The 18,041-nt window shown below is 40.3% G+C and overlaps 1 protein-coding gene across 4 annotated transcripts in view; it reads left to right on the top strand.

Moving 5' to 3' along the window:
- The window catches only part of usp32 (ubiquitin specific peptidase 32), a 66,806-nt gene that overhangs the window by 37,929 nt on the left and 10,836 nt on the right, over positions 1-18,041 (top strand). Inside the window, exons 6-26 of one of the 4 annotated variants that reach the window (XM_042413700.1) lie at positions 633-764; positions 936-1,043; positions 1,418-1,533; positions 2,185-2,247; positions 2,623-2,706; positions 2,823-2,884; positions 2,991-3,093; positions 4,305-4,521; positions 4,878-5,056; positions 6,917-7,057; positions 7,902-8,019; positions 11,755-11,912; positions 13,302-13,383; positions 13,533-13,607; positions 14,351-14,489; positions 14,579-14,684; positions 14,881-15,054; positions 16,175-16,349; positions 16,444-16,595; positions 17,594-17,705; positions 17,801-18,000. In XM_042413700.1, coding sequence (XP_042269634.1) covers positions 633-764; positions 936-1,043; positions 1,418-1,533; positions 2,185-2,247; positions 2,623-2,706; positions 2,823-2,884; positions 2,991-3,093; positions 4,305-4,521; positions 4,878-5,056; positions 6,917-7,057; positions 7,902-8,019; positions 11,755-11,912; positions 13,302-13,383; positions 13,533-13,607; positions 14,351-14,489; positions 14,579-14,684; positions 14,881-15,054; positions 16,175-16,349; positions 16,444-16,595; positions 17,594-17,705; positions 17,801-18,000 — 2,696 coding nt within the window. The remainder of the gene's footprint in view (positions 1-632; positions 765-935; positions 1,044-1,417; positions 1,534-2,184; positions 2,248-2,622; positions 2,707-2,822; positions 2,885-2,990; positions 3,094-4,304; positions 4,522-4,877; positions 5,057-6,916; positions 7,058-7,901; positions 8,020-11,754; positions 11,913-13,301; positions 13,384-13,532; positions 13,608-14,350; positions 14,490-14,578; positions 14,685-14,880; positions 15,055-16,174; positions 16,350-16,443; positions 16,596-17,593; positions 17,706-17,800; positions 18,001-18,041) is intronic. The other 3 variants (XM_042413701.1, XM_042413702.1, XM_042413703.1) reach the window with 3 other exon arrangements.

Here is an 18,041-nt window from a genome sequence, read left to right on the forward strand (position 1 = left end):
GATAGATAGCACGAGCAAGCTGAGAGCACAAGCAAGAGAGAGAGAGAGAGAGAGACAGTGCCACAGTGTTGGAGTGAGAAGAGGGAGCAGCGGCACAGAGAACAAAGCAGTGAATGAGAGAAATAAAAGGTTATTTTCTGATTGTTTCATGGCGGTTACTTTCTAAAACACAAATAAATAACCATCAAACACTCAGCTGATGATTTACTGTGGAAAAAGATGCTCTTAGTTTTATTTTCCTCCTCTGCATTTCTACTTGTCATTCATCCATTACATCCAGCTCACGCAGCAGTAAATACAAAGAACAACAGGACAGATCTGTGTTGTTTTTTCCTCATGTGTGAATGCTGTGTTTCAGGCACAGCTGTAATTTTTGAGTTTAGTTCCTGAGATTAGTTCCTCTGAGACCAAAGTACCTGGAACCTTTGGTGGAACAGAGCTCGTGACAAAGAAGAAGACAAAAACAACTTTATTTTTAATCATTTATATATTTTTAACTTTATTTTAATCAGCTTTATTAACAATTCCAGTAGTTTGTTAAAGAGTGTGACTCTTTCCAGTCCTGAACAACATGGAGAACTCTGAAGTGTGGTTGTATTTCTGACTGTTTTCCTCTGCTTCCCGTCCTACAGTGGAGGAGTCTGACATTATAGACTTGGAGAAGCGCTACTGGCTGTTGAAAGCTCAATCCAGAACTGGCCGCTTTGACTTGGAAACTTTCGTCCCTCTGGTCTCTCCTCCCATCCACGCCTCACTGAATGAAGGTTAGACAATATGTATCAGATTTGTCTCATGGGTATGTCAAGTAGCTTGTTCAGTGTGGTCCCATGTATGTTCATGGGCTTTTACTTCAGGTCTTCACCAGTGAATACAACCTTCTTCAAAGACTTGCTCTTTGTCTAAATGTTATCTGTGTTATTGATCTTGTTTTCCAGGCTTGTTTCATGCCTTCGATGAGAATCGGGACAATCACATCGACTTTAAAGAGATCTCTTGTGGGCTCTCTGCGTGCTGCAGGGGGCCTGTCGCTGAAAGGCAGAAATGTAAGCTGTCTGAAACTATTACAGATAAATGAATCCCAGAGGCTTCACATATGCAGTCTTTTTTTTTTCTGTGTAGCTGTTATCTGGAGTTTAAATGCAAGTCTAAAAGCGGAAAGCGCTGTAGAGTCATGAGTGCACAATCATTGTCGTCATCATGATTTACATTGGTGTTTGAAATTACATTTGCACATTTGTCAGAAAAGGTGACATATGGGACTTCCAGCTAATTGACTAAACAGCATGTTGTTTCACATGAAAGCTGAGTCTGCACTAGGCTTAAAATGAATTGAAAAGATGACATTAAATCATTTTATATTAGTATTGTGCTCTATATCCATATTTGTATCTCACCACTGTGTTGCTTTCTCTGCTAGTTTGCTTCAAAGTGTTTGATGTGGACCGCGACGGGATCCTGTCGCGAGATGAACTCCATGAAATGGTGGTGGCCTTGCTGGAGGTGTGGAAGGATAATCGCACAGACACACTCCCTGTAAGTTCACACACACACACACGCACACACACACACACACACACACACACACACACACACACACACACACACACACACACACACAGAACATAGATGTTGTTATGGACTTTATGTGGACAAAGGGCTCTGCTTTACAGTTATCAAGGTTGTACTAAACATCAAACTTTACCCTCATTTAGTATATTGTCTCATTGAAACTGACTTTCTGGTGCTTACATGTGTCTAACTGAAGGTCACATTCTCCCTTTATAGTTAATTACATATATACATTGTATAATTTCAGAAACATGCAAGGCAATGTAAAATGGCTTGGACAAAGCATACATAGATAGAAATGATCCCTAGAAATTGTTGATTGGAGATAATGAGGGTTAGCGTTTTTTCCTCACATAAAAGTAAAATGTTTTTATGATGCTAGCAGAAGCAGTCTTTATTTGAGGTTAGCTGGCCCGCGTACTCATCTCATTTGTTCAACTCTCACCATAGCAACAACACATGTTGACAGTAATCCTAGAACTTTGATTCATCTTGCATTCTTAAATCCAGGATTGCTTTTGTTGTTGTGTTGTGTTGCGTTCTTCTTTATATCAATAGAGGTCAAGGTGCTTGTTGTCAGCTGTGTCATGCTGATATGTTTTTTTTGCCTTGCAGGAGCTGCACAGTAGTGTGTCAGACATAGTAGAGGGCATCCTGAAGATGCACGACACGACCAAGGTGAGACACAATTCACGATGACAGAGTTATCATTGACATACGGGACATGTCAGGAAGTTAATCCCTTGACGCTTATGCTGTGATATAATTTGATATTTTTTAACCTTCATTCAAGAAAGTCAGCACCACTTCACACTCAGTTCCTGCTTCAATCTGTCCCACATATTATCACTGGAAGCAGCCCAACCCAGCACACCTACAGCAACCTTCCAGTCACACGCCTTCTTGTCTTACAGCACTGCTATTTTCATCCACAATAACAATATCAGATGAAGAGATTTTCTTCCATTCTTTTCAAGGTCTCAAAGCAGTCTATATTCTGAGAAAAGTGAATCTGAGTGTATTGACCTTCTTTGTCATTTGACTGCTCACCAGCTGGGGCACCTGACTCTGGAGGACTACCAGATCTGGAGTGTGAAGAGCGCTTTGGCCAATGAGTTCCTCAACCTGCTTTTCCAGGTCAGTACACCCAGTTCTTGCAGACGTATATCGATTTGATGTTAAGTTTGAAACTCAGCATTTATTCATTATCATTTTCAATGTGTTTTGCACATCTTTGCATTGTCTTGGTGCAGGTTTGCCACATAGTTCTCGGGCTCAGGCCTGCTACTCCTGAAGAGGAGGGACAGATCATCAGGTATGTCCCCTTTATTTCTTCTGCACAATGTTAAGCAATATACGGTTGGACCTTATGATTGTTGGCCATTGAATTTACATTTCTGTGTGTGTGTGTGTGTGTGTAGGGGTTGGTTAGAGAGGGAGAGCAGACATGGGCTGCAGCAAGGCCAGAACTGGTTCCTCATCTCGATGGTGTGGTGGCAGCAGTGGAAGGACTACGTTAAATATGTAAGTTAAGGAAGTAGAATATGTACTGAAATCAACAATCCACAACCTCTATTACAGCATGTGTACTGTTCAACATCATGAGTGGCTGAGAACAAATGTATGTTAATAAGTCTCAACGTTGTAAATATCAGGTATGTGATATTGGGTTGGGTTGGTGTGCCTTTAGGTTAAAAGAAATATATATTTCTTAGCCTGATATTCCAAAAAAGTTGCCATTTTCATTATTCAGTTTGACATCATATTCATGTTAAACTTTTTCTCTTTGGGAGGTGTGTGTTATTTTGTCTTAACCAATCAGTAATAACTGACACACGTGTCCTGTCTACATCAGTCAACACCTACGCAGTTCATGGCAGTGGTTGCTACTGTAGAAGTGATGTTGATTTAAGCGTTGTTATTTCAACTTTCAACAACCTCTACAGCTGCAGTGATCAGTTGTGACAAGCACTGATGATCCGTGCGATCATCAGTGCTTGTCGCCATTTTTCTGGCTCCAGCACAGGAACATTCTCAATCCTTTCCATAAATCTCTTGACTGGTTTGTTGTTTTTCCGATCGAGGAAACGACCATCAATGAAAACAACATCAGACTTCTATGAGTCACTGAACAAAATCAGAGATGTGAACAGTGAATTAGAAGTCTGAAAGCAGGCTTTTTTTTTCCATTTACAATTTAAAAATGTACATGAGAATGTTTATTATTAATTCTAGATTTTTCAGAATAATGCTCATGTTATGAAATGAATGTTTAGTAATGAAAGACCAGCAATACAACAGCATTAACGTTTCATGGCACCCAGAAGTAGAAAAGGTAAGCCTCTAATTCCTGACTGCGTCTTGAGGACCACATTCACATCAGAGCCTACCGAAGACAGAGTGTGATGTTTATCATATCATCTTAACTTCTTCTGCTGTTTCAAACCCTGCCTGTCTTTAGCCTACACCCCCTTTATTAACTTACTGGTGTGTATAATGTGTAGTTGTGGAGATAAATGGTTCCTAAAGAGTTGAAATGTCTGTCTTCCAATGAAAGACACCATTTAAATATTTACCTGTGCTATGGTTGTGTATGTTCTACACTGCTCATTCAGTTTCTGAGGACAGGTCTGGGGCTGCATTCTGCACAATAACCCTAAACTGGGACACAAGCAAGGACTGTAATGAAAGCAAAATAGCACATTAACCTGAGCTATCACTTTAAACAATGACAGGGCACTCCCTGCTGTTGTCTCCCTGTCCAGGAGCATAAGGGCATCGTGGTGGAGCAGCCGTCCATCCTGAGCTCTCTGCGAACTCCGATGGCCACAGCCACCATAGAGCCCGCCCCTCCGGACAGACTGGTAGGACTGGGAGCCGTCAGCCCGGTCAGCCCCACAGAGGAGAGGTCACCTGATGCTGTATCCAGCGCCTCAGAGGCTACAGAGACCGGTCAGTCATCACACTCAACACAACAGTAGGGATCATGGGGGGAATGATCTGATGGATGGAATGGATAGACAGAGTCATTGACAGTGGACTGTTACTCAGTTTTGCATTAGAAAAATCTGCATCAATGATATTTTTCAAGAATTAATCAAGAAATAAGCTCTTCTATGTTTCTGTAGTGTTAAGAATATTTATAGGGGGCATCCTTACAATATCAAAACTCTGGAAACTTACATGAGCTTAGTCATATATGAATAAAGCACCAAAACTTGACAACTTTGGTTAAATGTAACACTCTCTATTTGTGCCTGGCTTATCCTTCTCCATCCCTCCCCTCCCGTACCCCTGTGTCCCAGCAGCCCTGAGCCCACAGGTAGCTCCCTCCGCAACAGAGAGCTGTTTTGCCCGTCAGCACAACGTATCGGACAATAACAATCAGTGTTTTTCTGGAGCCAACGGCCACCTCCCCTCCCAGCTGGCAGCACAAAGACCTGGAGCCATCGACAACCAGGCTCTGGTCAACACCGACCCCATGAAGGCAAGGATGTGTGTGTGTGTGTGTGTGTGTGTGTGTTAGTCTGTGATTGCTGCTCTGTTTATATCATTTGAATTGAATGGCTGGTTTGTGTGTGTGTGTGTGTGTGTGTGTGTGTACAGTATGGAGCAGCATGTTCTTTACACACTGTCCAGGTTTGTGTTTAAGCATGTTAGTCACCTCATTTTGTGAATGATTACTTTTTTTCCTGGCAGCTTCAAGATTTACTTATTTTTTTTATCCTGTTTACACTGAATTGTGTTCAGGCCAAAATTGTGATGATGTGCTGGTTAGGTATAAACAGCAGTCAAGGCACAGCCTGTACAGGAATTGTAAATCTTCAACATATTATTGTAAATAAATCAATATAAGAATTGTAAACAGAACTAGATATGAAAAAACATCTCCACTAACCCATTGTTTTTAAAATCAATGAGTCAGTAGGTTATATTGTTGCATGAACATATCCTAAAGTTGTTTAAACAAATAGTTTGGGAGACACATGTGTATGCTTTCTTTCTGAGAGTGAGATGAGAAGATTGATATCAATCACAATCCTGTGTGCTGCTACTGTAACTACAGAGCTGGAGTCAGGACATGGTTAGCCTAGCTTAGCATCAAGAGTGGAAGAAGAGGAAAATAGCTAAGTTTAAAATATATGTATCAATACCTCAAAAGCTCACTAATTAACACGTGTTATCTAGTTTGTTAAACCCTTGAATCCATGGCAACATTACACTTCCTGTTTACACTCCCAAAACTTTATGGGAACTAAGGCTCAGGATGTTGCATCAATATGGCTCTCATGCCTGGAACACTTACTTTCCTCTGTCCATTCATATGTAAATATTTGGCCTGTGGACATACCAACAAAAAACTCAAAACTATTTTAAATTACACAAAACTTTTTTTTCAATTCTGAGTAACCCAACTTATTCTGAAAATAACAAAATCTGGTATCCATGGCTAAAACCTGAGCGAAAAAGCAGACGGTTCAAAGGTTTACTTAGTAGAACTTTGCATGCCTAAAAAATGTCAAAAAATAATAAATAGAAATATATAATTGAAAATAGCATTTTGGCATTAGACTGTTAGATGGATTATGACTTTTATAGACATTGACATATTTTCAGTATGTATTCCTATTGTATTTCTGTTGTATTGTCTGTGTGAATATAAACAGGCTAAAATACATTTCCTATTTAATATATCTGTGAAATTTCCTATCTTGATAGTCTTGAAAAACCACATCTTCTGGTCAGGAGTTGATCATGTAGCATGCATCATACATCATGTTCAGAGCTTTGCTTTGGCATATGTTTGACATATGAGAAGAGTGAAGCTACTCAGATTCAGAGAAGACTCCAGTGGCACTACGTTCCCTCTGGGTTTGTTCCCTCAATCTAACTCGTCTGTTCACAGGAATCAAAAGGCTGTTGTACAAAGCAAAGGTATTAAACAACAGATGTGATCCAGACCTCTGAAAGACAATAAATGCAAATTTCACTGCTTCTTTATCGCTCCATATTTACAATCTTCAGCACATGCAACAGTGTATGTGCTGAAGACTGTGATTACATAACAGTGTGTTAGAAGAATACGTTTGCCAGCTTCTTAGCTAAAACCCTCAAATGATCTGAGTTTCCTAATTAGGAGGCACTATTCCTCTGCTGGCAAAGGCTCTAAGGGACCAGATGGTGGTTCCTTCTTCTTTTGTTTTATCTCTACATTTTGCTGTAATGATAGTAGGCTGCCAGCCTGTGCCAGGATACAGTCTCAATCTATTATCTGTAATTTAAGTTGGCATAATAGTGTCCTTTTGTGCACACATTTAAATTTCTTTGCTGTACTGTGCCCCTGCAGGCCCCTACGTTAACCATGGAGGGTGGAAGGCTGAAGCGATCCCTGCAGCTGATGCCTGGTCGAGACTTTGAGACGGTGCCAGAGCCAGTGTGGCGGGCACTCTACCACTGGTATGGTGCCAACCTCAGCCTGCCACGACCGGTGAGTGATTATTGCACACACACTTCACAGCTAATGAACCTCACTATCTCTGTCATGCAGGTGTGCACTGCAGGAAATATTATTCACATCACAGTATGAGTCTGACTTAAAGGATAATTCCAGTTTGTTACAACATATGTGTTATTTTCAAAGGCAGAATGTTTGTATTTAATCCAACAGGATAAGAAACATTAGGAATTATTTCTAAAACTACAAGACCCATGTTGTAATAAAACAGAATTATTCTTGTGAGAAGCAAAAACATTTACATATGAATGTTTGACTTTGAAAAACACTTTTAAAAAGTAAAGTGTTCTGATGTGTCATTTTAATAATCAGCATTCACTGACCTGAAAGTCCGACTTTCAGTTTTCCTCTTGACTCAGACTAGACTTGCCTCAAAATACCCAAAGACCAAAAAACAGTATAATATGAAAAAAAATTTTGTTTATTCTAAGATATTTATAAATATACTTCTGACAGTGTAACAGAACTTTTCCATGGCTGCTTTGGACCCTTAAGGTCACATAGTGTGTGTGTGTGTGTGTCATGAATGCACTGCATGAAGATAAGAAAAATCTGCTCAAACATTTAAGGCAGTTCCCCAATTTTTTCAGTTAAGTTTTGCACCATGAAAGGGCAAGATAACTACATGTTCTCATTTTGTCTGAGTGTTCTCAGTTTTGACTGTTTATGGCAGATCTGGAAAATCAGTCAGTGATCTATCCATAGTCAGACAGTAGTTTTGTATAATTTATCAGTGCAGGCATTGCTTTCCATTCATGTCAATAAAGTATCAAAATCAACTTGCAGAGACTTGAAACTTGCCCTTCCGCCCCTGCAGGTAATCTTGGAAAGCAAGACAGGCCAAGCAGAGCTGGAGCTCTTCCCTCGCTACCTCCTCTTCCTCCGCCAGCAGCCGGCCACACGCTCCCCCCAGTCCAACATCTGGGTCAATATGGGTATGACCAGCCTGCGAATGTTCCCACCGTATTTACCCCCCCCAAGAGGTAATGTAAGCCTGCAGCAAGACCAGAGCAACCGTCGACAAATGCTTCATTGAGCATCCCCGCATCCCCCTTTTTAATCCTCCTTGAGTGGACTGATCCAGCCCAGACAGTGCTCCGGAGTGGGCAGTGGAATAAACCAACAGCCCATGAAGGGGAATCACTGCTGATCACTTTAAAAGTTGCACAACCCAAACCATTTCAGTCTTTACAGACCTTGCTATTCAAGTATTATCTTTGACAACCTGTGATAAAGTGCTCTACACTCATCTGCTTTATCAGTATACTGAATCATAACAAAGCAAACTTTTAAAGAGTCATATGGAAAAATATTTGGAACAGTCTGGGGCATGATAATAATATCAGGCATGTTTGTACTTTTCCATTAGGATTTTGCATATTTAATCACTCATTTGGCTTTACAAACACTTAAAACCTACAAACCTTATCAAAGATGCTCGTGCTTTTTTGATGCAAGAAAACAGAAATATTGATTCCATGTCATTTTTTAATCCACTCTATTTAAAGCTTTCAGATCTCTTGAAAAAATGACAAAACACAAGAATAAAATACTAAATACAAATACTTCAGGGGAAAAAAACACTAGAATTGAGAAAAGGAAATGAAATGGATACAAACTTATTCCAGGTTATTTAAAACCGCTAACTGGCCTCCTTTACACCTGGTTTGAAATACAGAGAAATTTGGAAATGATAAAAACATAGTTGCCATGAGCAGAAATGTCGTCACAGCAGGAAAGAGTAGCATCTCTGGAATTATCATCAGCATGGCCTCTGCCCTCTATTTCCAAAGAAAAGATAAGTGAGGTTACAGTGCTAAAGCAAAGTCAGTGACATATGTGCAACAAGATGGTAGAAACGCCACCAATTTATCTATTTGTATCCGTCATGTATGTTTACCAGTATTCCAAACACCTATTTTTGCATTGTATCTGTGCATGTGCGTATTATCACGAGTGCAGTGTCACAATATATTATCTTAAAAGTCCTGCACTCACAAAAATGCATTGGAAAGTTAAAAATCTGCAATTTGTGTGCATGTTGGCAGCATCAGATGCATTCTCTAGTCCCTCTGAGAAGCTACATTGTGGTCATGGTTGAGCAAAGAGCGCTGTAAATATGCACTTTTTTACAGAGTATCTGTTTGCATTACTTGCACTTTTAGGTTTCTGTTTGTTTGGCGTCTGGGAGAGCTCAATGTACTGCAGCCTGAGAAAACAAGCAAATTAAGAAAGCATCTTCAACGCTTTGACAACACATGCGTCACATTTAGAAAGAAGGAACTGCAAACATCTAAAACACAAGAAAATTTAGAGCTACAATCACCAGTTTGACACCATTAACACAACATGAAGAAGTATAAAAATAGAAAAACAAGCAAATACAGAAAAGCTGCAAGCTGTAAACAGCACACCAGAAATTCCAGGGGACACCTAAAATGATGAACATGCCAGTAATTTGTAAAAGGCTTCTAGGAGGACAGCCAATATTCACAGTTATATTGGACTACAAATAAAATATCGGTTTAAAGTGTCACCTGGAAATTTCCGTTTTGTTCCACACTTTTTGCAGCATTTTTGTATTTGCTTTTATTGTTCTTTAATTTGTAGCATGTTGAGTTATGCTGCATACTGTATGTATTTCTTGTGTTTTAGTTATTAGCCGTCTCAGCCAACGTGGTTTTCAGTCAGAACACAAATGTCAGTGTTTGTGTTAGGTTTCACTATGACTACAGAGATGCCAAAGCTTGTCCTTGCTGGTTCAGTTCTACATTCCAATCAACCACAAGCTGGCTAGTTTATACCTTTTACCTGTGTGGCCTTCACCATCTGTTTTCTCCAAACCTGTGCTGTTAGTCAGTCTGCGCGTTTGTTAGGCACTTTGATAATTATGGCTCTTATCATTCCATCCTTTTAACTGTTTTTATCCAGATGAGTGACAGAAGACATGTTGAAATGTCAATGCTTTTATAATTTTATAATAATAATACATTTAATTTGTACTTTTCATTCATAGTGAAACTCAAAGTGCTACAGTATTAATAACATAGAACACACAACATAAAGAAAATAACAATAAAAGAGGAATCAGATGGTTGTGCAATAATAGTACGAGCTGTGTTAGTGATCACCAGTGTTGGGTAATGTTACTTAAATAACACATTATGTTATAACATTACTGCCGTTAAAAAGTAACTTATTACATAACGTTACCTACTGAGAAAAGTAATGTTAGAGTACTTTTACCTTAATAAACATAATAAATGTCAATGAAGGGTTGACATTGCTGAGAGCTGCTCCTTGTCTCTCATTCCGCACTGCTTGCCTCAATAACGTGAAGTAACGTAAGTAAATGAAATAACGTCAGTAATGGATGCTTATTTGAAAAAGTAACTTGGTAAGTGATCACTTGAATTGCAAAATTAACATGTTACATTACTTTTTACAACAAAAAAAGTAATCTGATCACTTCCACCTCGTCACGTAAAATGAGATGTAACCACTATGCCAACAGAATGCTGACAGATTGGCGTCAATAAGCAAATCCAGACGCACAAGCACATTTGAATAGCAGTTGTAAATGAGGCCCGTCTGTTGTTGAGCTTTTTATACTCTCACATTGTTCTATGTAGCTGCCAACTGTAAGCTCAATCAAGACGTTCAATTTCTGTCAATTCCACATCAGGTCCAATTTGCTCTCAGTTTAAATTTTATATATAGACCCATTCACTCTATTACATAATTGAAGCGAGATGTTTATTATGCTTTTACATTATGTCTAAATGGATATAATGTACAGCTATAAACAGAATATGCCGAGCTGCAAGAAGAAAGCAGATGACAATGCATAAAGTGTACGCAGTGGGTCGGGGTTGGCATCAGCACTTGGCATGAGAGCGCTGCTCCAAATCAAGTCAACATATCAGGTTTCTGACCACAGCGCAGACCCAAGTCCCCAATGGAGCTTCGTCTTCCATCATGACTCATACTCTGCCTGAGCAGCACCTTGTCAATGCTGGGCATCAAAACCCACTCACAGACATGTGGCCAGATGTCTAACATGGATCTAATTACAGTATGCACTAAAGCCTGAGGCAATAGTGGAGCACTCCAACAAGTGTAGATGATTCATTTTGTGATATAATTGAATAGCAAGGCTCTGTTGACAGAAATAGTAACATTTAAACATCAAACATTAAAATCACTAGTTTTATCAATCATTTTGAAATTGCTATCAGGTGATATATAAGATGAAACCTCATTTAACAGGACTAATATTGATTGGTTTGTATTTGATTTAATCCAATCTAAGTCCACTAAATACACTAAGTTGATTGATCAATCAAGTCTGCACTGATTGACAGAATGGTCCTTTCTTGCTGCTTCCTTACAACTAATGCTCAGTTAGCAGAATGCTCTTGTTGGTATCCATTTGGGGAAATTATACACCTGTGATTGATTGCATTTGTGAGCTTGTGCATAAGACTAGAGGGTGCGGTTACCATAGCAACAAATCAGACTTCAGAGACCCATTTTAGTTGATGATTTCAATTGAGACGTAGATTTAAATGAGAAAAGAACACACATTAGATTTAAAATGAATTGAAGAAGCTGTGTTCAGATGTACGTGAATGTTTAAAATGGCCTCCTTTCCTCTTTCTGTGCCCAAGCAGGTAATGTGCCATCCCCAAACGCTCCCCTGAAGCGAGTGTTGGCCTACACAGGCTGCTTCAGTCGCATGGGCACCATCAAGGACATCCACCTCTACCTGTCCCAGAGGCTCCGCATCAAGGAGGAGGACATGAGACTCTGGCTCTACAACAGTGAGGTGAGCACCAAAGCTTTCATCACATAGATCTACAGTACAGTACATCACAAGGAAAAGGGTAGTGGATGATGATGCCCAGAGGTTTACTATAACAGACTAGGTTTAAAAGGAGAGTTTACACCCTAAACATGGTTGTATTAACCTTCTAGAGGGCTCAGGGCAAACATTTTCTCTTGGGCCCCAACTGACTCTGCCTCCTCTCATTACCACCACAATAGTGCCAGGCCCCAGGTTTCCTGTATGTCAGTTTCTTTGTGGTCATTTGATTGGACACAGCTTTGTTTTAAGTATCATATGAACCGCGTGAGCGCAATATATACTAAAACAATTAAGGTTGTAAAACTAGACACAGAACCTGCTCTACGAGACAGAGCCACAAACTCAAAGGTGCCTGTGGAGTTTTCTTGTAAACAAACAAAGCAGTTTGTGTTCAGTGTTATTCACTACACACATTGTGTGTTTGCTAGCAGTTGTTGTCTTTTCCAGCCTTCGCTAGTATGTTGCTGTGTTTCTTGGCACATTACAGCCACCTGTAGATCAGTAGAATTGTGTTAAACCATTGGCTAGATTGTGTATCACATCACCCACGTGCAGGTGCATCCTTGTGTGTGTGCATGAAAACAAAACAAAACAGCACTGCTAGTGGTCAGAACTCCACAGAATACATTTAATGCAGGAGCCAGTTGATATGGTACTGTTGTGGGCCAAATTCACAAATAAATAATGGTAGTTAATAACATTACCTAATAGCAACATGCCAAGTAGATACAGTGATGTTTTAAAATGATTGAAGACCATCTTGGTGGCAAATTAATAAATAATGGTAAAAATTACAGCAAGCAAATAAAAACAGGTCATTTGATTATGATTCCCTATATTACCTTGAATACACAGTTTTTGAGGGAATGTGAATAATTAAAGCAAAGCAGGCAACTGCTCTGGGGCCTCATGCATATTGTATGTCAAACTGTTGGTTTGCACAATATGAACTGACATGAGAGGGCTTTAAGTATGTCCTGCATTGTGACCCAATCCTGAGGCCCTGTGACAAAATCTAGTTTTAAATCTTTTCAGTATTTCAGTTTTGTTATTGCATATTTCTAAATGAATTTATTACCCAGCAAACCTTTGGCCAGTTAATATTCCAGTGCATTAAAAGTGTGTACATTGTACATAGAGTGGGAGGAACAGGGGGGTTAATTGGGGCCCAGCACCTTATTTCTGCCACAGGACTCCCTAACGAGTTAATACAGCTATGCCTGATGGTCCTTGACAGTAAAAGAAAGAGCAGAGTAATTCTGTAGTCTTGACAAATCAGACATTATATATTGTAAATGTTGGTAGAATTACACCCAGGTTCAGCATGTTCCTTTCACTCTTTTCCTGCAGAATTACCTCACCCTCCTGGACGATGAAGATCACACTCTGGAAAGTCTGAAGATCCACGATGAGCAGCAGCTGGTTATTGAGGGTATGAAACACACACTCTGGCTTCTGTCCAGAATGAATATAACTCTTTTCTGACTCACTATAACCAACTAGCACTATAACCAACAGATATTTTCATTGATGAGGGCATAATGGGCTAATCAGGGAAATTTTTTTTGTCTTCGTCCACAGTCAGGAACAAAGACATGAGCTGGCCTGAGGAAATGTCATTCATTGCCAACAGTAGTAAGATGGACAGGCACAAAGGTAAGCTTCTTTACAAACCATGTGCTAATTGATGTGAAATGTGCTCCATTGCATAAAATAGTACATTGGAATCTTTCAATTGTCACACATCTACCCATTGCAGCACACAGTAAAAGCAATTAGACATCAGTTTGAGATGGATAGCATTTAATGTAGCTTTTTCTTTTGATTTAAGAATACTTTATACCTCCAACAAGGTCATGGTGACAGAAAAAATGAATGGATGATGTGATGTTTTGTTTGCTTCCATGTTTTTTTCAGTATTGAAGATTAAAACTCCTTATTTTTCCACTCTTAACTTAATACATTATTCTCTAATATTTTAGAGCAGCAAGACAAAGTTAAATGATATACAGCATTGGAAAATGTTAGATATCCGCTCCAATTTTTTAGCAAAAAACAAAATAAGTTTTTATTATTGAATAATTACCTAGATATAATATTTATAAACCAGCAGACATAAATGACTAAAGAAAAAAGTCTTCCTGAAGATTGCTATAAATGGTTTTCCTGAAGTGTCACTGTTGATTAATGTTCACACCGAGCATGATGATGAGAGATTATTTTCAGCTGTCACACAGCCACAGAGTCAGTATTTTTAACAATTTTTCATGTGAAACAGTAAGAGATATTCAGGTCATTAATGGTGTTAGGAAGGAAACATCTGTCCTGCTCAGCCAGTGGTTTTTCTTCAGTCAAATATTCCTTTAAATGCAACCGATATGTCTTTGTTTTCCCTCCAGTTCCCACAGAGAAAGGAGCCACTGGCCTCAGTAACCTTGGCAACACCTGCTTCATGAACTCCAGTATCCAGTGTGTGAGCAACACCAAGCCTCTCACAGACTACTTCATCTCAGGAAGACACCTCTATGAGCTCAACAGGTGCCATTTCAATCTATCAGTCTGGCGTAAATCCTTCCGCCATCATCCTGAACTTGTAAATCTCACTCAGCATGTCGATGCATTTACAGAACCAACCCCATCGGGATGCGAGGTCACATGGCCAAGTGTTATGGTGACCTGGTGATGGAACTGTGGAGCGGGACACAGAAGAACGTGGCTCCACTCAAACTCAGGGTGAGCAGCACTTTTTTCATACACCACTTTTGTGTGTAGAAGAAGCCACAAGGTATCAAAGAGTTGTCTTAAGAACTGTCTACCTAAAGGTTTTATGTTCTGTGTCTAAATCTGTTACACTGCCACTGAGGTACTTTTAAAGAGCTTTAAATAACATATAGAAATAAGATTGATGATGTCATATCTTCCTCTCTAGTGGACAATAGCGAAGTACGCCCCTCGCTTCAATGGTTTCCAGCAGCAGGACTCCCAGGAGCTGCTAGCCTTCCTGCTGGACGGCCTCCATGAAGATCTGAATCGAGTCCATGAGAAGCCCTACGTGGAACTGAAGGACAGCGATGGCCGGCCCGACTGGGAGGTGGCCTCTGAGGTCTGAGTTAACTCTATTTTTATCGTTACTATTATCTGCAACACTATATGTGGTAATCTTGCTGTGGAATAATGATCTAGGCTAAGCTACAGAGAAGTTCATTTATTGCTGATCAGCCTGCGGTGCTTGCACTTAAAGGGCATTAAGTGAATAATGACTTTCATAAACTTTTATTGTCATCCAAGGAATTATAACTACTAGCACAGTCATTTTCATTTTGTAGATGACAATAAGCTGTTCTAGTGGAAATGCTTCAACTGTTCACAGCCCCATACTCACCGAGCAGTTCACAATGACAATAACTGGAAAGCAAAACTTGTTGAAATATCAATATGCAAGGAGTTTTTTTCCAAAAAAGGTTAGAAGGTGAGTTTTGCTAGTTAGAAATCCTTTTCATTGTCTCAGATATATTTACCTCATATGGTGGCTAAAGTCAACAGTAGTGTGTGCTTCAGATATAGCCGGCATAGTCCACACTTTCAGTGCTCTAAGTGCAAAAATATGCATCTTTTTCACCTAACAGTTAACCTACAGTTAAGTGACTTAAAAATAGAATATTCATGGCCTTGGTGTGTCATAAGGTCCTGTGTTTAATGAAACGGCATGTGCATTCTGCCCATTCTGCTCAAACTTTAAAGTAGAAGTCAATAAAGACCCTGTCGACTTTATGATGCACCATCTACTGCACTGTGGTTCTGGTTTGATGTGTATTGAAAGGAATTACAGCTTTAAATGTAACACAAAATACAAAAATGAGCCTTCCCCTTCTCGGAGAGATGAGAGTTTAGGAAATTAGCTGTCACATCCTGTGGTGTCCATTCTGAAAGTCAGAGCCTGAGGAGAAGAGAGAGCATTCAATAGCAGTCAGTTCATCAGCCAAGCACTCCTTTAAATTGGTAATGTGGCCGTATTGGTGTTCTGTTTGTTCTCTGTTTGTCCTGAGGGTAGGGATTTGCAGGATTAGCGGTGGGTGATCTCACCACTCTGTCTCTGTGTGTGTGTGTGTGTGTGTGTGTGTGTGTGTGTGTGTGTGTGTGTGTGTGTGTGTGTGTGTGTGTGTGTGTGTGTGTGTGTGTGTGTGTGTGTGTGTGTGTGTGTGTGTGCACTTCTCCACTTAAAGGCGTGGGAGAACCACCTGCGTAGGAACCGCTCCATCGTGGTGGATCTGTTCCACGGTCAGCTCAAGTCCCAGGTGAAGTGCAAGACCTGCGGCCACATCAGCGCTCGCTTTGACCCCTTCAACTTCCTGTCTCTGCCTCTACCCATGGACAGCTCCATGCACCTGGAGATCACTGGTGAGGAAGCTGCAGGACTGGAACAAAGACTCTGAAATTAAAATCGTTTTTTTTAAATAATATGACATGACTTGTGTGTGTTGTATGTTTCCAGTCATTAAACTGGATGGTTCCACACCGGTGCGCTACGGCCTGAGGTTAAATATGGATGAGAAGTACACAGGGCTGAAGAAACAGCTGAGTGAACTGTGCAGCCTGAAGCCCGAGCAGATCCTCCTGGCTGAGGTCCATACCTCCAACATCAAGGTACTGAGACTCTGCAGACCACACTGCAGGCCTCATTGCACAGAAAGTGTAGCCAGTAACAAAACAAAAACTTTTTCTCACTTACCCTCAGTATGACGAGGACAGTGTTTATAAATGGAATTGTATTTTCCGTTGTCATTTGTGCTTACTAGACTTGACACTGCAAACAATGCATGTAATAATGATTATTTTGACATTTTTTATTGTTACATAATTCTGCTAATTATGTAAAAAGACAAAATACAAGTGAAAGACAGCTGCAGAGACAGGAAATGAAGGGAGAGATGGAGAAACATCTGGCTGGAATCGAGCCGGTGATGTTGTGATTGTGTGGTCAGAGCCTTAAACCCTGAGGCTACCACAGCACAGAATTTAACGTTCATAGTTCTTATACATCAAAAAATGGACAGAGTGTGTATGGCTTTCAGTACCTGCAGGCTGGCCAGAATATGGAACTTTGATGTCTCACTGTCAGTTTGTTTACAGGCACTTACATAACCAGGTTATTCAGAGAAACCAGGTTATGTGGGTAATTTGGGAAGGTATTTACATGCACTGTAGTAACCTGCTTTCTTTAAATCTGTATATACCTGCAGCAGGTCAGTGACAAGATTTCTCACTTACCCTCGACCTTGTTTTTGAAGCGTGGCTTACTGATATAACCGTGTTAGTGATAGAGGCTGCTGATTTCTTTTGTGTGTGTGTGTGTGTGTGTGTGTGTAGGAGCAGAATGACAGTGCAGTAAAAGGAGAGGACAGACAGACAGAGCAGAGCTCTTCCTTACAGAGCTCCTCTCCATTTAACTAATAACAGTGAATTCTCAGTGATGGAGACTGACTTATGTAGACTTCTACAGGCTACCTTGTGTTAGTTTCAGTTGGAATTATATTTAATATGAGGATGCATCTCTTACTACTTAATGCAAGTATCTCTATTACACATGCAGTGTAATGGAGATACATGAACCACCGTCTGATTCCCAAATGCTTTATGTTTAGAACTTTCCTCAGGACAACCAGAAGGTCCGTCTGTCTGTCAACGGCTTCCTGTGCGCTTTTGAGATCCCGGTGCCAGGTTCACCAACATCACTGAGCTCGCCCATACAGACAGGTGAGCCTGGCCACTTGCACACTCTGAGTTTGGGTTCTTTTTACTATGTGTCTGAGAATCCAATTTCTCATTTCCTCTCTCCTGTCCTTCATTAGACATCACTCCAATAGCCAATGGGTCAGCTGCTAATGGACACCTGGGCAATAAGCCCGTCCTCATCCCCAACGGTGGGCCCAGCACCATGGTGCCCTGCAGCCCAGAGACGCCCCTGGCTAACGGAGTCGCCAACGGTCACATCACACCAGTGCAGGAGAGCCCCTTCATAGGATACATCATCGCCATGCACAGGAAGATGGTGAGAACATGTCACATGCTTTATCACTGCTAAATTATTTA

Source organism: Thunnus maccoyii, chromosome 6 (genome assembly GCF_910596095.1).
Source record: "Thunnus maccoyii chromosome 6, fThuMac1.1, whole genome shotgun sequence".
NCBI classification, from domain to species: domain Eukaryota; kingdom Metazoa; phylum Chordata; class Actinopteri; order Scombriformes; family Scombridae; genus Thunnus; species Thunnus maccoyii.